Here is a 20,457-nt window from a genome sequence, read left to right on the forward strand (position 1 = left end):
GTGCACAATGGGAGCTCCAGAGACAGGCGCCAGGGATGCGGACAGGTGCCCCAGAGGCAGGGGGCCAGACGTCATGGCCTCCAGGCAGCCCTCCAGTCCTAACCATTCAGGAAAAGGCAGCCTAGGAATCTGGGCTTGGCCTGGAGATGCTGACATGTGCTTGGTGGCACGCTGGCCTGCTGAGCTGGGAAGGTGCAGGGCTGCGGCTTTGGGGCCATTGCACTCTTCCCCTCCTACCCACCCACAATGTGCCAGCAAAAAGCGGCAGCCTGGGAGGGCAGGACAGAGGTGAAGCCGCCACCCCGTCTGAGCTTGGTGGGGCCCCTCTGATGGCAGGTGAGTTCAAAGACCACAGGTCTTCTTTAGGGAACAGAAAACAACCCTTAATAAGAACTTCCTGGGTACCCGCTCAGGCCAGGCACTGTACCTCCCTCTCCCCATCCAATCCACAAACGGGGCCCTTGAGGATAATGCCCTACTGCTCAGTCAGGAAGCCAGGGTCCTGCTAAGTCACAGAGCCCTCCATTCACCCCACCCCATCGGCTGCCTCTGGGCCCCTGCTCAGCCGGCACCCCCAGGCCCCAGCCGGCACCCCCAGCCCACACCCCAGGCCCCAGCCCGCACCCCAGCCCCAGCAGGCATCCCCAGCCCATACCCCCAGCTCGCACCCCAGGCCCCAGCAGGCACCCCAGCCCACACCCCCCAGCCCGCACCCCAGGCCCCAGGTGGCACCCCCAGCCCACACCCCCCAGACTGCACCCCAGGCCCCAGCCGGCACCCCCAGCCCACAGGCCCCAGCCCGCACCCCAGGCCCCAGCCGGCACCCCCAGCCCACACCCCCCAGACCGCACCCCAGGCCCCAGCCGGCACCCCCAGCCCACAGGCCCCAGCCCGCACCCCAGGCCCCAGCCGGCACCCCCAGCCCACAGGCCCCAGCCCGCACCCCAGGCCCCAGCCGGCACCCCCAGCCCACAGGCCCCAGCCCGCACGCACCCCAGGACCCCCAGCCAGCACCCCCAGCCTGCCCTGTACCTCTTGATGATGAAGTGAATGCTATGTCGCTCCTCCAGGATCCGCTTCAGCTTGGGGACCCCATACGTGCAGGGGCGCTTGAAGGGGATCTTGTCTGGGATGCCCACGATCTCCACGGCCTCTGGGTCGCAGGCAATCTTCCTGTAGGGGACGGGGACCATGTGGTCCAGGCCCAGGGCTTCCGCTGGAAGGGCAACAGCAAGGCTGAGGGAGAGACGAGGTGCAGGACACCCAGGGCTGTCACCATCCTCCCGCCCAGCCTCCCTGACACCACTCGGACCACAGAGGCCTGCTGCTGAAACATCAAGCCGCACACGTCTCTCTGTAAAGATGTACAAGCTCCTGTTCTATTCAGAGAGGGCCAAAGGCCCACCTGGGTCTCCAGGCTAGGTGTGAGCTCAACCCCTGATCTGCTCCACCCTCGTGTTGCGCCCCACCTAGCCAGGCACACACCCACCTGGGGTCCTCGCACATGCTTGTCCTTCTGCTCAGATGCTCTTCCCCCAGGGAGCCGCAACCTGCCCTCCGTCCCTCCCTCCATTCAGGTGTCATCTTGTCGGCCCTGTAACGTGTGGTCTCCACCCCCCGTCCCTTAGCCTGCTCTGTACTCCATCAGGCAACTACTACCGCAGGGCATCATGTATGTGAACGCTCGGCTGCTAACCAAAAGGTGGGGTTTGAGCCTACTACCGCTTCTCGGGAGAAGACAGGGCAGTCTGCCCCAATGGGGCAGTTCTACTCTGTCCTATCGGGTCACTATGAGGCAGAATCGACTCGACAGCAATGGGTTTGGTTTTTTGTAGTAACATATACGAGGGCAGTCACGGCTCAGTGGTAGAATCCTTGCCTTCCATGTAGGAGACCCAGGTTCAATTCCCAGCCAACGCATCTCGAGCACAGCCACCACCGGTCCGTCGGTAAAGGCTTGTGTGTTGCTATCATGCTGAACAGGACTCAACAGTTTCCAGACTAAAACAGGCTAGGAAGAAAGGCCTGGCAATCTACTTCTGAAAATTAGCCAATGAAAATCCTGTGGATCACAACAGACACACCTATAACCAATCGTATGGATGGCACAGGACCAGGCCGCGTTTTATTCCAAAGTGCGTGGGGTCACCAAAAGTTTAAACAGCAGCTAATAACAACGTTATATACCTGTGTTGTGTGGAACGTGAGCTCGGTACCTCCGGGATCCAGACTAGGGCCTGGCACATAGTGGGCACTCTGTAAATATTCCCTAAATGAATGAACGGCTGAAGGAAGCTCCCAGACTCTGGGTTGCTCCTGGTGGAATGACAGAAATATGCCAAGCTCTGTGGCACACAGGTGCGCCCTGTCTTCCAGAGAGGGCGACTCGCCTCGCACTCATCAGCATCAAAACATGGAGCAGCTGGAAGCTGACGGCTGTGCCAACGGCAGTGCAGAGAGCAACTGGGCCACGAACCGGTTACTCGTTCTTTTCTTCAGATCATTAGGTAGTTAGCTGCTGCCAGGTGACCCCACTCATGGAGACCTTGTGCACAACGTAATGAAACACTGCCTGGTCCTGCATGATCCTCACAATTGCCAGCGTGTTTCAGTCCATCGTTGGGGCTATTGTGTCAACCCATCTCACCGAGGGTCCGCCTTACCCTTGCTGGCCCTTGACTTCACCCAACATGACGTCCTTCTCCCTGCTGATGACTCATCCATAAGGTTTTGCTAATTTTCTGAAGTAGACTGCCAGGCCTTTCTTCCTAATCTTAGTCTGGAAGCTCTGCTGAAGCCTGTCCCCCGTCGGTGAGTCTGCTGGTGTTTGAAATAGCCGTGGCACAGCTTCCAGCATCACGGCACAACGCGTTACCACAGAAGGACAAACTGACAGATGGGCGATGGTCAGATCACGTGGTCTGGTCTCTTGCCATTTTACAGCCATTCACCTGCAGCCCAGCTCCACGTTTTCGTCCTCCATTCACCAAATGCTTGAGCAGCACCCGTGTGCTGTGGGCTGTGTGAGACCAGTTGGTACCTTCCTGGGTACTCATCCTCTGCAAGGCCTGGACGTCTCTGCCACTCCTCGGGCCTCCGCCATCCTGACCTTGCTCTTCTGGCCACACCATGGCTTGTCTGTGCCCCTGCAAGGGCAGGCCGAGAGCTGGACCCACTCTCGCCACACCCTGCCAGGGGCAGGCTGGAGCCACCGGGCCCCCCTTGGGCACCACAAACACAGTTTCTCTGTTGATATAGGCCAGGTCTGCGTTGGTGTCTTTGGCAGCCAAATCCCACTGTGAAGTCACACTCAGCTCGTTGTCAAACTCAACCCTCTGTCAAACCATCTCTCCCTCCAGCGTCGCCGCCTGCTCCCAGCACTGGGGCAATGGGCTCTGAGTCTGTGTGAACGGGCTCCATCGGGCTCCTCTGGTTTGCTGGGCCTGTCTCTCCACGGTGTGCAGACTCAGTGGACAGGTACATGGCCTTGCAGAATCCAGCCTCTGCCCGCTGGGAGGGGAGAGGGAAGAGGGAAGGGACTGCCCCTGAGCAGAGCCTCTGTCCCTGTCTGCTCACAACGTTATCTCCAGGTGAGGGCGCTCTTGAGGCTTCCCGAGGGCTCGGCCTCCTCCCGTTTCTTCATTGTCTGTTTTTCCCTCTGCACCCCCAGCCCATTGCTGATCCCCTTCACCCAGACAGGGTGGCCGACAGGACAGAACCAGGAGCAGGCCAGGTACCCATGGCCACTTCTGCTGGTCCAGGTTTGAGGGACACCTCAGCTCCCACGCCCAGACCCAGGGCCTCCAGTATCATGAGGCCCGTCCTCCTTCCCAGGCAGCCCAGGGCTCTCTGTCCTGAGCAGGCAAGCTCAAAACTCCTTTATCTGGGGCTGGAGGGGCTCAAGTGCTGGCACTTGGACATGGGCCTAGCATTCTGGGAACCACCCAGGACGCACAACAGGCTGGAAGGTGGGCAGCGGCCTAGGTTAGCTCCGCTGGGGCAGGACCCTTGCCAAGGCGGCTGCAGCTGGCTCCTCCCAGCTCTTCCCCCTGCCGCCATTCCAGCTTGTACCTGCCCTGGGGTGGGGAGAAACTCAGCTGCAGAGGGCGGAGTGGGCCAGCCCAGGCCACATCAAAGGCGCCCAGGCTGTCCCAGATGCCTTACTGAGAGCCTCACTCAGACTCACCTAACCCCAGGAGGCCCAGTCTGCCAAGTCCACCTGCCCAGACCTCCCCAACCCTGGCCCAGATCAAAGGGCACCTCCAGGGGTGGATTACCCAGTAAGGAAGGTAAGCACGGGCTTACGTACTAGCCTGTAGTGCACAATTTCACATTTTTCACATGGTGAAAACATATGAAATTGTGCACTGCAGATTAGTAAGTAAGCACAAGTAAGCCCGTGCTTACCTTGCTCACCAGGTCATCTGCCCCCATCAGGGATTGTAAATTTGAAAAGAGGCTTTGATTGTCTTGGAAGGCGCTGTGGAACTAGGACAGAGATAGATGCCAGCCACACCTGTAAACAATCTCTGACGTGGTGAAAAAACGTGAAATCATTCACTACAGATGATCTGATAGGAAGGTAAGCACCGTGCTTACCTTCCTGCTGGATAATCCGCCCCTGGGCACCCCCCCCTTGAAGCCAGTACTGATTCCCCGGCCTGTGGACACCTGGTCCTCCTCTGGGCTGCCCACTTCTCTGAGGGTCCCAGTGCTGCAGACTCTGGTGGCTACTGCTGACACACCTGCAGGCACCTGCTGGACAGGGCACGCCTCGAGGCCAGTCTCCCCAAGTCACCCCATTACAGTGCCTGGTACAGGTGGGAGCTCAGAACACACCACAAAGAATGTGTGAGAAGAGAAACGGGAGAGAGGAAAAGAGGGAGGACGAGGAAGAAAGGAAAGGAGAGAAGAAGGGAGAAAGAAGAAAAGAGAGTGGGAGGGAGGTAAGGCCCCCGCCCCAGTTCCTGTGAGGACTCTAAGATCAGGGAGGGAGCATGGAGAGCTCCAGGCTGCCCAAAAGGCATCTGCCAACTAGGGGTAGCACTCACTCCCTCCAGCACACGCAGGCCCAAGCCTCCTCTCCATCCCCCTGACCCCACAGTCCCCATAGCTCTGGCCTCTGGACAGCATCCTCATCCCTGCAGAGGGGCACTGTCCAGAGGGGAATGACATCACTCCTGGGTCACCGAGTAACCCGTTAGTCCCTGTGTCCATCTCTCTAGTGACTGAGAGCTGCCCTATGCAAGGGCCACAACACATCCAACCACGAATGGGGCCACAGATGGAGTTCCACAAAGGCTGAGCGAGTGAGCACAGGAGCAAGGACCACCAAGGAGGCAGGAAACCAGGGTGGGGGCACAGCAGGGGCCAGGACCCAGAGTAGGCAGGTCTAAGGCCATCTGGTCCAGCCTCTGTCTTCGAGCCAGCCAGGGGCTGTGTTCCCACAGCAGGCGAGCAGCTCAACGTGGGGAACCACCTGTGTGTGCTGTCCGGGGCCTGGACTGACGTCTGCTCTGAGCCAGCTCAGTCCTGGCTGCTGGGGACACAGCGGGGGCACGGAGGCAGACAGACAGGGCATCAGAGCACAGCGTGAGGGAGCCCACCTGGCTAGGTGACCCAGGAGCTGAGCGCCTATGACCAAGTAGGAATTTGCCCAGAAAAGGTGCAAAGGGCCCCCACCTGGGCACTGGAAAGGCACTGGGGCAGACCACAGCATGGGGCGGGGGGAACCAGCAAGGGGGTGACACCAGCCACAAGTCTGTCTCCTGGGCCCTCTGGATGGTCCCCAGACGGTGATCTGTCCCACGGGCCCTCCTCCCACAGATGAGTCAGATCTGGGGCTCTGCCATCAGCCTAGCCCCTGAAGGATCTGCAAGGGAAATACTGACACAGCCAACCCCTCCCCAGACAGGAGCACCAGGTGAGACCAGGGCTGGCATGCGTGGGCGCAGCATATGGCTCCCGCTGCCCTGTTGTGGAACAGGAGTGATGGCTGCGTAAAGAGAGGCTCACTGGCTGCCCCACGTGGCCGCCGCCCACTCACCGTATCTGCTGTTAAACAGGATCTGCACACACTCCCGGAGCGTGTTGATGTCCTCCGTCTCCTTGATGAAGGCGTCCCACTTCTCTATCAGAACACAGGGACACAGGTGAGGGCCCCACGGCCCAGCTGCCTCACGACCAGCCCCAACTGCCCCCCGCCCCGGTGGACCCTCCCAGCTGGGGGCTGCAGCCCAGGACAGCCACGCGCCCTCCACTGGCTTTCTCCTCCAGCGCCCTGGATGGCCCAGCCCTCCCGCTCACTGTCACCTCGGATCCTGACCCTGCAGCCTTCTCGGAAAGCAGCCCTGCACACATCCAGGGTGCTCCAGGGCCCCCGTCTGCTCCCTCCTAAGATGTCAAGCCTGTCCTCCTGGGGGCACTGCGTACTATGCAGGCTCAGCCTGTCCATCCTAGGCCCATTTTGCTCCAAACAGGCAGGAGGTGGGCAAAGCAGTCTCCTCAAGTAAGGAAAGGCTAAGTCGTGACCTCAGAGACCTCACCCTGTCAATCACACATCTAGGGTCTCAGCCAGCCTTGGCCTTGCTGGTCTGTCCAGTAAAACTAAGGCCTCTGCCTCAACTTCACTAACAGCAGCAGCACCAATAATCTGCTTCATTATAATTCATAAAAGCAACACCTCTCATTTATTAAATGCTTCTCTGCGCTAAGTACTTCATATGTCATCCTACATGTTATCCTACTTAATCCCTCAAGATAACTTTTAAACACAGATATTCCCATTTTGCAGATGGGAAACCTGAGGCTCAGAGAGGCTGAGCGTCTCGCCTGAGGTCATCCAGCTAGCACCCAGCAAGACTCTATCCCAGCTCGTGCCTCTTGCCCACTGTGGCCTCCCATGGTGCGGCTCCATTTGGATACCCACGTCTCCTCCCCCTCAGGGCTGGACCTTGTTTGGGGCAGTGGGCTTTCCAAACTGATCCCAGAGGACTGGGTTTTCTTAAAGACCCTCTCACTGGGGTGAGGCTGAGACCTCTAAATGCAAAACTGCCAGGTTTAGCTTCATTCCTTTTTGCTATGATTTACACTCCCAAATTGTCCTGCTCTTGGTCCCTCTGTGTGGTATTTTAAAACATGTCCACAGATTTTTTGATAACTCCCCTTTTCAAGTGGTAGAGTTTAATTCACCACCCTCTGAGCATAGGCTGGATCAAGTTTCTCACTTCTATTGGACAGAAGTATATGGCGGAAATGGCATCGATTTCTGAAGACCATTTCATAAAAGGAATACAGTTTCCTCCTTACTCTCTCCTAGGTCACTAACTCTGCAGGAAACCAGCTGCCATATTGTGAGGACACTCAAGCAGCACTAGAGGGGCCCACAAAGTGAGAAACTGAGGCCTCCTGCCAACAGCCACGTGCGGCAGCTTGAAAGTGGACACTCCAGCCCCACCCAAGCCTTCAGATGACTGCAGCCCCCATCTACACCTTCGCTGCAACCTCATGAGACACCCTGAGCCAGAACGACCCAGCTAAGCCACTCTCGACCCTGACCCACAAAAACTGTGAGGTAACAAGTGCTTGCTGTTTGAAGCTAAGTTCTGTGGTAATCTGTTACACAGCAGTAGCTAAGTATTCCACCCTGAGCCGGGCTGCGCCTCCTTTTCCTCACGAAGACCCAACGGACGTATTTCCGTTCCCGTGAGCACCGTCTCCCTGTGCCCACGTTGGCCAGGGTACTGCCGAGGGCGCCATCCTACCCGACTTGTCGTGGACGATGGAGAAGAGGATACGCTTGGAGGCCTGGACGTTCTGAATGAGAGGCCCACCAGACCCGGGGGGCTTCTGTCCTGGACAAGGGAGAGGAATGGTACAGGTCTGAGGTGGGCCCCAAGGGGGCTCCCAGATTCAGGCTGAGGGGATGGGCTCTGGCTCTGCCAGGGAGACCCCGAGAGCGACCCTGCAATCATGAACTCATGGCAAGCACTGTTAGTACCCGTTCCTTGACCAGAGGCCTCAGCCATCCTTTCCAAATGCCAGAGCAGCAAGGTAGGACACTGGAGCCACCTTCTATAGGTGGGACACTTGTTTCAGGAGTATAAGTCCTACCCCGTCAACCCACACATTTGTGGAGAGAGGGGTCCTTTCTTTTCCTTACGATAACGATAATAATAAAGGTAAATAGAACTTTTCAGCCTCTACCACGTGCCGAGCACTGGACTCAGCGCTTCGGTTCTCAATCTTTAGCACATATCAGAACCACTTGGTGGCCTTGTTAAAACACCCACTGCTGGCCCACCCCCAAAGTCTCAGGTTCAGCAGGGCTGGGTGGGGCCTGAGAACGTACATTTCTAACACACTCTCAGGAGATGCTGCCGCCACTGGCCTGTCATTTAATCACCATAACAACTCTGTGAGGTCAGTTCCATCCACATCCCCATTTTACAGATGAGGAAACTGAGGCTCGGGGTAGCGTTTGTCTCAGGACACACAGCCACTAAATAGAGGGACCAGGATATGAGCCCAGGTCTCTGTTGCACCCAGCTGTGGCTTCTTTTATGCTTCCAGGACCCCTATCTCAGTCCGAGTATGCAGTCAGCATTCATTAAATGCAGGAAAGTTAGAATGTGCTCCCTCCACAGGAGCCTCTGGGAGTCCCTCAGGCACTTCTTGGTCTCAGGCCAAGGACATCCTCCATAAACGGCTGAATGACCACCCAGGTTCAACTGGGTCTACACCATCTGCTCAGCCCACCCCTCTGCCCGGACACACCTCCTGCCAGCCTGAGGAAAACCTGAGTCTCCTGACCCATCCTTAGAGAGTACTCCCTCTGTCCCCCCTCTAGACTTGGGGTCCCAGCAGCAGCAGCATTACCACAGCAGTCGGGGAAGTCATGGGCAGCGGGAACCTTGGGTTCCGGGCGGCCCAGGCCCAGGTCACTGGGGGCAAGTGGGCAGGTGGGCGCCTCCTGCTTGAGCTCTCGGATGGCGTGGCTGGGGAGTGCAGCGCTGTACAGGAAGCTGGCCACAGAGGTGGAGGTGGCGCTGGGGGGCAGGTCCTGGGGTGGCACCTTGGGGGCCTGGCCGTGCAGGCCGCAATCCCGTGAGCCCTTGGGTATCAGAGAGACTCCATTCAGCTCTACCACGGCCTTTGAGTCCCGCCCGCCATCCTCGAGCGGCCTGGGGAAGGGAAAGAAGGACACGTGGACAGCCTTGTACACCTGTCTGTCCCACACGATGTCTCTCTCCTTCCACCCCTGATCCCGTCCGCAGAAGAGACCAGCCCTGGCAGTGCACAGCACAGGTAGGGGTGTAGGTCCAGAGGGGCCATCATGCCCAGGGCCACACAGCGAGGCCAGTGAGGGAGCAAGCCCTGTGCCCCTCATCCACCCACCACAGCCCTCCAGACTCCATCATCTCCTTCCACGTTTCCCTGGGGGCCACCAATAGTGGCCTTAGCAGAGCTGGGCTCAGATTCAAGCCCTCAGGCTGACCTCCAGGCTGTCCCGCCAACTGGTACAGCTTGGCTGTCTCAATAGCCCTATCCCCCGTCAGTGCCTAACACAGCCGACGTGGCCCGGCTCTTCCTATCGCCACACTTGTGTGTGGCTGCCCCTGACACCTGCGGTGGCTTTATGTGACCTTCTGCCAAGTCAAGTCTCTTTCGGCCTCTTTCCAAGTCCTGCATAGGGGCCCCCACGAAGACTTCTGTGACCCAATGGCGGGGCTCTAGCCGTGTTCTACTCCAGGGTGCTTGCCTCACCTCCACCATCGGACTGGGAGTTTTCACAGCCAGGGCCCCGTGGGTGTCTGAAGCCTCTCCCCTCTGGCTGGGTGAGCGGCCCAGGGTGGCTGAGCTGACCGGCAGCAGGTGGCCCCCGGCTGGCCCTGGCCCAGCCCCTCCCTGGGACTCCTCACTCACCTCTTGAACTTGAATCGGATGCGGTGGCTGTGCTCCAAGATGGCCATGAGGGCTTTCGGGTCATACTCGGCCGGCTTCCGGAAGGCCAGGCCCTCAGGCAGCCCCTGCACGGCCAGCAGCCCTGGCTCCTTGAGTAGCCGCTCGTAGGGCAGCGGCACCACACTGGCCTTGCCCAGGGCCTCACCTGTGGGGGCAGGGCGGGAGAGGGCCAGGGTAAGAGAGTAGCCAGGCCGGGTCGGGGCCGGGAGTGCCCCAGAGCAGGGGCGATGTGGAGTGACTCCCCTGGGTGCCAGGTTCCCTGTAAACTGGACCCCACAGACCCCTCAGAAATGCAAGCTTCACAGCAGAACAACCCCCCACAGCTGGGGGCCGGGTGGGCAGGGCTGTGGACAAGGCCTTGTCTGCACCTGAGAGACTGCAACTCCCTCAGCTGGGTGGCCTCGCTTCCCCGACACTCCCCTTCCACTCTGTGTGGCGGGGCTGGGCAGGGCCTGGGGCAGCTCCTCAGAGGCAGAAGGTGAGGAGGACAAAGAGGTGAGAGAGAAAGGGGCACAAGAGATAGAGAAAAGGTGGCTGCCGGGAGACAGATGGTGAGGAAAAAGCCAGAGGCAGGAACGGAGAGCTGTAGGAAGGAAGAGGAAGTGAGAAAGAGAGAAAGCAGGAGGCAACTTTAAAAAGGGGGGCTCAGAAGAAAAGGGAGGAGACAAAGAAGATGGACTGAGGAGAGACAGGAGAGGCGGCGCAGGGAGGGAAGGGGAGATATGGCCAGCGACTGAGGGAATGGGTGGCCGGCTGTGGATGGACAGAGGCCTGGTCCCTGTGACATCCTGTCACCACTCACTGCAGCCACCCCCAGAGCCAGAAAGCGGCCCCTCCTCTCACAGCCACCCCTGACTGTGCCCAAGGTGGGCCAAGGCCAGGGCAGGCGGCAAGTGTGCCGGCCCTGGGCACCAGCCCTGCAGCCAGCAGTGCCGCAGCGACACAGCCAATCGGCGTGACAAGCGGGCCTATCCATGGTGGCCGGCGCCCCACTCAGGGCCTCTGGGCCCTCCCCCAACTCGGCCTCCTCCTGACACCAGGTTTCCTCACAGACCTTTGCTCCACGGAACCAGGGGCCACAGGAAGGAAAGCAATAAAGCAAGTCAGAAGTGAGTGAGGCAGGACCCTAGGGCCTGAAAGGACCCAGGAGGTCACCCAGGGAGTGTGATAGCCACCACCAGGGTCCCGAGACTTTCCCTCCACAGCCTGACAGCTCTGAAGGGAGGCCAGGCCTCCTCCTCCTCCCCCAGCGGGAAGGACTTGGCTGACCAGCTGGCCTTCACTCAGTCATTCAACAAACACGTCCTGAACATGGGTGGTCATAGGGCCCTGAGAGGGCAGACACTGTCTTTGACTCTGGAGGGCACTTGAGCTAATGAGGGGACAGGGCAGACTGGGAGGGGCTGAGCCTTAGAGATGATGCAGGTGTTCACCAGATGGGGCAGGCAGCCCCCCAATGAACACCCTCGCAAAGGTGTCGCCAGGGTGTGCTGGAGAATAGAAAGTGGTTCCCTGGGGTGGGGTCAGGGTAGGTCCGTGCAGTCAGGCAGGGAGACACAGGTAGGAGACAGGCCTCAGTGGGCCACCTATGTCACACTGAGGCAGTGGGGAGTCACTGAAGGCTGTGGAGGGAGAACCCTGGGGATGAGAGCTATGCTCTGGAAAGATGCCCTTGGTCATAGGACAGAGGAGGGGGCAGCAGGGAGCCAGCCTGGAGACGAGGAGGCCACAGCGAGCCCGGGCCACTTCTAGGACAGACGTGGCAAGGACCTGTGTCAGGGGACAGCAGAAGGTTCAGGAAATGGGGCTGGGGGACTATCCATGCCTGGGATGTGGGGTGCAGCAGGGCTGGGGCAGGTAACACCCCCATGCCTTGAGTCTAGCTTTGTCCAGGGCCACAGGGGGGCAGCAGGGAGGTCACAGCAGCTGGGCCAGGACTGGGGCTCCCTCCCCCCAGGGCCCCAAATGGAATGAGGAAGGATCTTACTATAAAGAACATCAAACATCTCCTCTACCATCTTCCGCAGAAGGTACACATCCGAGCTGTGCTCCAGGGTGGACCGTGGGATGCTCCGGCCGCAGCCCTCGCCCCGCTGCACCTTCTTGGGGTGCTCTGTCTCCGGCTCCTTCCATGGGGGCCCCCCTGCAGGGCACAGTATGCGGACCTGCCATGAGCACCCCCCACCCACCCCGTGCTGAGCCCCACAGCCAGGACCCCAACATGGTGTATGAGGGAATGAGTACATGGGAATTAATGGGTGGGCCCCTCTCTCCTCACCGAGGGCCAGGGCTGGTCATCTTGGAGTCCCCAGTGCCCAGCACAGGGGCTGGGTCTCATCCCTGGTCACCTCTTAGTTGCTGTGTGACCCTGGGCAAGTCCCCCCATCTCTGAGCCTTAGTCTGTGAGCTCGTGTGGGACGCAGCTGGCCTGGCTCAGAACTGGAGCTCAGCAAACATCTGTCCTATTTGTCCTGGCCTGTGCTCTGTCCTCACCAGTTCAGGCCCTGGTTTTCTGCTCTGTCAAACAGGAGGCCTTGGGGCTGTAAAGGGGCAGGTTCAAGCCAGGCTGGGCCAGGACAGGGGCCAGAAGTGTGCTTGGATCCCTGGGGAACGTGCTAGAAGCTGCGTCGTTGGAGAGGGGGAGAGAGGGCCCCATGCCCCCTCCCAGCTTGAAGCCTGCTCTCCTCTGGGAATCTACAGAGCTTGAAATAAACCAGCTGAGCTACAGGCGCTATAAATAGTGGCTCTGCCGGCTCTGGGAAGCCAGGTGCTCCTTCCCCAGCCCCAGGCTGGCCCCCGCCTGGGAGGCTGGCCCCCGCCTGGGAGGCTGGGAGCCCCAGGGCCCTGCCACCACCCATCCACTCCACCCCACCCAGCAACTAGGCCTCCCCTGACCCTAGAGAAGCTCTGAGGGCTGTGTGGGACGTGGGGCTGGCTGGGGGAGCTGCTGGGCACCCATCATGAACTGCCCAGGCCGGAATGCCCTTCCCTTAAACGGCTGGTCCTCAGGTCTAGGCCCGGGTGTAGCACAAAGACTAATCAGAGCCGTGATAACAGCAGCCGATGTTCACGGAGCATGAACTAAGTGCCAGGCATTATTCCAACTCACAGCAGTGGACTAACCAGTTAGCAAGGTGCACGCGGGTTGGCTTGTGCATACTTACTAGTCTGGAGAGCACAATTTCACACCACATGGTGAGAGGCAGGTGAACTTGTGCACTACAGACCGGGAAGCACAGGGAAGCTGTGCACACCTTGTTTATCGGGTCATCTGTCCCGCTCACTCACTGCATCCTCAGGCTGCCCCGTGAGGGGGGCAGCACGGCTCGCCCCACTCCACATATGAGGAGGTTAAGGCCCAGTGGCTGGTAGGTGGCCAGAGCCGGGATATGGAGCCAGGCAGTGGGAGCCTAGAGCCTGGCTCTTGACCTCACACCTGGCAAAATTGGAGAGTCAGGGTATGGTCTCAGATCGCTCACTGGCTGTGTGCCCTTCAGGGCTGGGAGCCAAGCCCTGCCCTGCACCTCCCTCAGGAGCTCATGGCCAAGCCGGGGCACCAGGCATAACCAACAGAATTTATAGTGCAGGATGCTGGTGGCATGTTGACACAACCAGAGCCTGGGGGCTGGACGGTGAGGCGCAGATGGGCCTGGGATGGAGAACCTCCCAGGTATGGGAACCTGTGAACCCTGGAGGCAGGGAGGCATCTGGCAGGCAGAGGAGAGGAGCGAGGCCTTCCAGGCAGGGGACGGTGTGGGCAAGGACAGAGAATTAGAAGAGACATGCAGCCCTGGGAACTGCTGGTCCTTTAGCAGCACAGTGGAGCCTGGGATGGGAGCGAGGACGCCCAGGAAGATAGAATACAGAGGCAGGGCTGGGTCAGGTGGGGTCAGGAAGGCCAGGGGAACAATGAGCAGTTGGCAGCTTCAGAACGGCCCCTCTGCCTCAGGGCTCCCAGGTGACAGCTCTGCCCACTGGTCTCTTCCAAGGGCACCCAGGGCCCCCCAGCAGGGCCCACAGAGGTGCCAGTGCAGCACCCAGACACAGCAGACGGAAGGCTCTCTGGCCTCCCCATTCTGAAGGATGCAGCAGAGAGCACCTGGGTTTCAGAAGCCTCGGACCCTGCCTCCTCACTTGTCAGTTGTGTGTCCCTGGGGAAGTGGTTTAGTGCACCACGCCTCCGCGGGCCCATGGCCTGGCCTGCAGCCCTGTGCAGCACAGTACCAGCTTGCCTTCATCGGGTACTTCCTGTGCCGGCCCATGCTGGGTGCTGCACATGGGCTTGGGCACTTCATCCCCACGAGCCTCTGTGAGGTGGCTACTACGGCTGTAACATTAATATAATATGGCAGCACCTGCCTCGTGGGGCTGATGCCGGGACAGACGAGTTAACATCCGTAAGGGGCATGCACGCAGCAGGGGCTCAATACATGCTAGCTGAGCAGTGTGCTAGCTCCTGTGCTCAGGGGTGCAAAGTCCAGTGGTGGAACTGGGCAGGTGTGAACAAGCAGGGGGAGTTGGTAGTCTGGCCGCCCCAGTCAGCCAGGCTCTATCAACACACACTTGGCCCCCCAATAACTCCATCTCAGGACACATGCACAGCCCCGAGCTGCCCAGTTCGTCCTCCCTCCGAGTGCCCGATGGGCACGGCTGGGGACTCGGAGATTGCCTGAAGTCCCTGCCCTCAGGGAACCTTCTGGAGCACGGCGCTGGGTACTCACGGCAGAACCTGAGGAAGTCTGACTGCAGCTCCTTCCGCGCATTCAGGAACATTCTCCCCTTCTCGGTGCCTACCACAAAGGCGCTCTCATCATGCACGGCGACACAGGCCACCTCCGCGTTCAGTTTGGAGAGGGCAGAGCACTGTGGGGGGCAGGGGCTGTGAGCTGGGCAAGGTCCCCTACCCCAGGACACCTCCCGCGTCAGCTGCCTGAGACCCCAGCGGCAACAGCTCCATGAAGAGGCCGCCCCTTCAGTGCTCCTGGTCTGTCTGAGAATCCACACTGCTGTGAATACATGACGCCCCAGAGACCGGCCGTCAGGGTGGGAAGAACGTATGGTCACAGGGCTGGAGGGGCAGAAGGCTCCTGAAGGGGACGGCCAAGGCACGTGGGCTCTGTTCCTCCCTGCAGGTCCTCCTTGCTCTGGGGGTGCTCTCTCCCCCAGCCTCGGGGGCAATCCTGGCCTGGGTGCTCTTGGACGCTCTCAATGACGAGGAGGAGACAGGTGCAGCCTGGACAGATCCAGGCTCCACTCCCACCACACCACTTCCCGCTGTGGGCCCTGGGGCAGGTCACGCCGTCTCTGGGCCCCAGTTTCCACATCTGTACAGTGGGGGCAAGCTGCCAGCTCCCAGGGCTACAGCGAGGAGTCAGCGAGGCCTGGTGGGCGGGAGGAATCTCTGAAACACCTGTGCGCATGTTGACAGTGGCAGTCTCACTGCCTAGGAGGCCGGTGGCCCCCAGGCAGGACCCTACAACAGCCAAGACCACTAGCCTCTCAGGCCTCAGACCTACCTCACCAGGGAACCCTGCCTGTGAAGCTTACAGCATGCAGTCGGCACTTGATAAATGCTGGTTTTAGCTGAGGGAGGTAGTGCTCGGCTGACAGTCAAGGAGCCTGGCTTTAATCATAGCTCTGCTGCTGTGTGACCCAGGGCAGGTTCCCTAAACTCTCTGGGCCACAGTCCTGTTTCTCGTGCCAGCCCTAACCTGGAGTCATGCTCCAGAGGGAGCGGGGGACCGGCAGGGCTCTCCTGTGGGGGCATTCATTTCTAGCTCTCTGAGATTCCTGGGTAGCGCAGACATTTTGTGCTCATCTATCCACCTAAAGGTCGGCAGTATGAACCCACCCAGCAGCACTGCTGAAGAAAGGCCTGGCAATCTGCTCCCACAAAGATTACAGCCAAGAAAATTCTACAGAGCAGTTCTACTCTGTAACACAAGGTGGTGGGGGGGTCGCCACGGATCAGAAATGCCTCCACAGCAATGCGTTTGGTTTGGTTTAAGATTAAAACAGAAACTGCCGCTCCCTCTGCCTACAAGCTGGCTTCAGGGAGCTCATGGCCTCAACGCTGTGAACAGTGACAAAAAAGTGAAACAAACAAGTTTGGTTGTTTCCACAAAGGAGTGGCCATCAGAGCTAAGAGATGCTTCCTTCCACCGTCATGTCTCAACTGAGGCCACGGGCAGGAAGTGGACCTGCCCAAAGGTCCTGGGGCTACGAGGACATGCTGGCAACAAGCGGCAGGGCTGCGTGGTGTGTGTGAGTGGCCTTCACCTTAGCCCCAACCCCCTGCAGATGCCCAGGGACTCTGGAGGAAACAGGAGTCAGGTCACTGCCAGGTTAAGAGTCTTAGAGGGACCCAAGAAGGGTTAGCCTGTCTTGTTCATGCCACCAGGGTAGTCACAGGCTCATCGGCTCCTCCATCGCACCCTGAAACACCCCCGAGACCAGTGCTGTCCAATAGAACTTGCCGTGGTGATGGTAACGTTCCATTTCTGCACTGCCCAAGACAGTCGTCACTAGCCACATCAAGCTATTAAAAACCAAAACCAAACGTGTTACCATCGAGTCGATTCCGACTCATAGCAACCCTATAGGACAGGGTAGAACTGCTCCACAGGGTTTCCAAGGAGCGCCTGGTTAGATTCCAACTGCCAACAGGCTAGTGCAACAGAGGAACTGAATTTTTAACTTTAAGTTTAAATGTAAACAGCCACACGTGGCCAGTGGCTCTGGTGCTGGCTGGAGCAGGGCTGTCAGCCCCGTCGTCAGCTCTACCTCCACACCTACGGCAGTGTGACCAGCTGACGTGGCCACAGGGGCTTTGCGCAGAGGCCATCTGCTCAGGGACACCCCAGGGACAGGGCTCGAATGGCAAGAGGTGATGATGTGAGTGATGTGAGGACAAGGGGTGAGGGGACAAGGGGACGAGGGCCAGGAACCAGTGTTTATTCCGGGGCCAGATTTTTACCTACTTGGCCTCACTTGTGGCCCTTGTTTTGCAGATGGGGAAACTGAGGCTCAGGTCAGTGAAGGCGCCCCTATGTGGCAGAGGTGGGACCTGTGCTCAGAGGTCTCACCCCTCTTCTGGGCAGAGAGGGGCACTCACCATAGAGTCTAAGGCAGACACGAGGCTGGTGATGATCTCATCCTTGTGGGAGAAGGCGGGGTTCCAGCGGTCAGGCCCGCAGCCGTTGGCAGGGACATCGCAGCGCTTCCCCAGCAAGGACATGGTGGCCTGGAGGGAGGGAGGGGAGGCGGTGGGCATGTGCTCGAGGTATGGCACACGTGCTGGCTGCCCACCCCAAGCTGCCCGGCCACCTCTCCCTCTCAGGTGTGATGAATCAAGAGCTGGCCTTCTCTGCACCCAAGCGTCTCACATGCATGATGGAACTAGAGCCTGAACAGGGCTGGACACAGAGCGGCTCACACACAGGCCCCACACATGGTAGGCACAGATGGCAGGGTAACTGAGGGGTGAGCCCCACAGCACGCCCCCCTCCCCTAGTCTGCAACCCCAGAGCAAGCCCAGTACCGTGACCAGTCTGCCTGGCAGGCCCCAATGGCCAACACTCCTATGCACATAGCTTTGGCCACAGCCCACCCTGCCCAAACACCCCCCATGGCTCCCTTCTGCCCCCACCCGGCAATCAAGGCCCTGCCCCGCTCATACACCCTCCACAGCTGCTTACTGCCTCAAGCTGGCTTTCAAGGCCCTGCCCTGCTCACATACCCTCCATGGCTCCCTACTACCTCAAGCTGGCTTTCAAGGCCCTCCTTTGCTCACATACCCTCCATGGCTCCCTACTGCCTCAAGCTGGCTTTCAAGGCCCTCCCCTGCTCGCCACATACCCTCTCCAGCTGCCTACTGCCCACAGGGCTATAGGTCTTGATTCTTTAGCCTGGCATTCAAGGCCCTCCCCATCTGGTCCCACCCCCTCCTGGCCTTGGCTCCAACCCCTTGCCCCAACCCCTCCTCACATCCCACGCGTGAGGCACTCCAAGCTGCCTCGTCCCCCGAAAGGTACCAGTGCCCTTTCTGCCTCCCCAGCCTTTGCAGGTTCGGTTCCCTCTGACCAGAGTACCCTTCCTGGACCCTCGCCAGCTACTGATGGCTGACTCAGCTTTAACTGCTGCCTCTGCTGGCAGGCTGCCCTCCTCCTGCCCTGTCAGGTGCCTTTGCTGCGCTCCCCCGTACCTCTGAGCCCTCCACACAACTTTGATCAGGCCACACAGTCTCTGGGGCAATGCCCCCACCCTGCCAGCCCGGCCGTTGGGACTCTGGCCTCAGAGTCGTGGGATGATACCTCTGGGGCTATTGAGCTCAGACCAGCGATTCCCCACACAGGACTTTGTCCTGCTGTCACAGGGCCCCTGGAGGCCAGGGCTGCTCTCCCCACCCCTGGCTCCCCAGGCACGGAACGGCCGCCGCTCCTGGTACCACTCAGCCTAGCCTGGGCACCAACCAGACACAAAGATCACCCTCCCTCAGTCCCGCCCCTCCCCTCCTGATCCAGGGAATAAGGTCCGAGGGGCCCTTCCACAGGCTGCTCTAGGGCCTGTCAGGCAGTTGCCCCTCCACCAAGCAAAGGTGAGGGCTGTGGTCAGGATGGAGAGGCCCCCCACGCCAGGCCTTGCACCTGGCCCCTGACCCAGTGCTGGTGGCCAGTGCAGGGGGAGCTAGTGCGTGGCAGGGCTGCAGGCATTGAAGTGTCTGCAAGTCCTGCCTCTCTGCTGCCTGCAGACCAGGGGCACAGGAGTTCACACACATGGCCATGGTGGGCTAGGCTGCCTTACAAGATAGAGCCCAGCGTGGGGGGCTCTACTACGGTGCTTGTCCCCCACCCCAGCTCCGCGAGGGCAAAGACCAGGTCTATCCATCACTGTTGCTCCCCCAGGGCCCAGCCCTGTGCCCAGGGTACAGGACAGGCCAAGGCCATGAGGTCCAGCCACAGACTGTACCAGAAAAAGTCCGAGATGCTCACCCAGAACCAGGGTCAGAGGGCCTGACTCAGGTGTCAATAGAATCAGAGGAACCAGGGACGGACCGGGGTTTGGCTCTGGCCTTGGATTTGGCCAAAATCAGCTTCTTGGCTATACATAAATATTTATTTTTAACAGCCAGTCGGTCGGTACTCCGCCAAAACGTGTTTTCGGTTCACTTCTGAGTGTTTACAAAATGTTTTCCTTCTACAGGTCAACGTTTTATAAGTTTGAAATCCACAGCATTATGGGATGCTGAAGGCATGGCAGGCCATGGTTGGGACATGTGTATGGACCAGAAGGAACCCACAGTCACAGCCGGTGACAACCTGTGGGCATGATGCCCACCCAAGGATCTGCCCTGTGACCAGCCTACATGAAGGACCCAGCAGAGAGGTGGCCTGCAGCAGCCAGGGCTGCCTGCCTGGGGGCCTGAAGGCCTCACCATGCCTCCCCTTCCTTCCCCTCCCTGAGGCCATCCTGGTGGCCAGTCCCTTGCGCCATTCCCAACAAGGCCTCAGGCTGCTGGCCTCCCAGCTGCTGAGGCCCAAATCCAATCAGGACAAAGCAGGAAGGCACCAGACGGCCCTGGCGTCCTGACAGGCCCAGACACTGCCGGCTCCTTCCGCAGAGGTCCTAATCCACTTAGGCAGGAAGTACTGCTGGGCAGCTGGGTGCACTCGGGGAACAGGGAGGGGAAGACCAGTCCCCCCAAACATCCAGGGCCTCCAGAGAGGGGAGGTGCCACGTGGCTAGGACTGCCAGGCAGGGCAGAGGGGCAAGAGTACAGGCCAGGAGCCAAGGCCTCCCAGCCCGGCCCACAAGGCCCATGCTGGGTGAACAAATGACTTAAGTCCTGAGTTGTCTCATTTGTAAAGTGGGGCTAGTTCTAAACTGAAAAAGAAAAAGGAGGGAAAATATCACCCAATGATGCAAAAACTATAAAGAACAGAAGACACGCAGAGTGATAGGGATTAACCATGAGGCAAGGGCCCATGGGATAACAGCAGAAAAACCCCAGGGAGAAAGGGAGAGTGACACAGCTTGGGCAACCCAGGCCTGGCCCAGTGGAGGGCAGGGGGCCGGGCCAGGGCCAGGGCCAGGTGAGAGGCCTGGGCAGGGGCAAGGCCAGAGGCTGCCCAAGCGCTGCTCAAGGGCACCCAGGAGAAGTCATCAGAAGTGATATCAGCGGAGGGAGGCAGGTGATGGACAGCTGGCTCTTGACCCGTGCACACGCAGCCAGGAAGCCCTCATGAGAGGGACCCAGCCACTCCTGGTTCCTGGGTGGGAGAGAGGAGGCAGGAGGCCACAAGGATGCTGCCCTCCAAGGTTTCCTGCTGGCTGCTCCGCAGGGCTTCCTCCCACATCCCACCCTCTTCTCCAGGCTGGTTTCCCGGCTCCTCCTCCTGGCACTGACCACTCAATGTCGTGGCCCTGGGCTTGGTCCAGGGCCCTCCTCGCCACGATCTCCAGCCCGGCTTTAAATGCCAGTGCCCCCCCGCCGCC

General features: G+C 59.6%; 1 protein-coding gene across 5 annotated transcripts in view; it reads right to left on the bottom strand.

Annotated features, from left to right (window-relative positions):
- GTF2IRD1 (GTF2I repeat domain containing 1) overlaps window positions 1–20,457 on the bottom strand; it is a 138,915-nt gene that overhangs the window by 82,535 nt on the left and 35,923 nt on the right. For all 5 annotated transcript variants that reach the window (XM_064296101.1, XM_064296100.1, XM_064296099.1 and 2 more), the window contains exons 2-9: window positions 17,078–17,206; window positions 14,685–14,826; window positions 11,951–12,106; window positions 9,925–10,108; window positions 8,878–9,182; window positions 7,764–7,853; window positions 6,047–6,130; window positions 1,033–1,216 (exon numbers count right to left, since the gene is read on the bottom strand). In XM_064296101.1, coding sequence (XP_064152171.1) covers window positions 1,033–1,216; window positions 6,047–6,130; window positions 7,764–7,853; window positions 8,878–9,182; window positions 9,925–10,108; window positions 11,951–12,106; window positions 14,685–14,826; window positions 17,078–17,200 — 1,268 coding nt within the window. In that variant the 5' untranslated portion in view covers window positions 17,201–17,206. The remainder of the gene's footprint in view (window positions 1–1,032; window positions 1,217–6,046; window positions 6,131–7,763; window positions 7,854–8,877; window positions 9,183–9,924; window positions 10,109–11,950; window positions 12,107–14,684; window positions 14,827–17,077; window positions 17,207–20,457) is intronic.

The sequence above is a fragment of the Loxodonta africana genome, chromosome 12 (genome assembly GCF_030014295.1).
Source record: "Loxodonta africana isolate mLoxAfr1 chromosome 12, mLoxAfr1.hap2, whole genome shotgun sequence".
Lineage (NCBI taxonomy): Eukaryota > Metazoa > Chordata > Mammalia > Proboscidea > Elephantidae > Loxodonta > Loxodonta africana.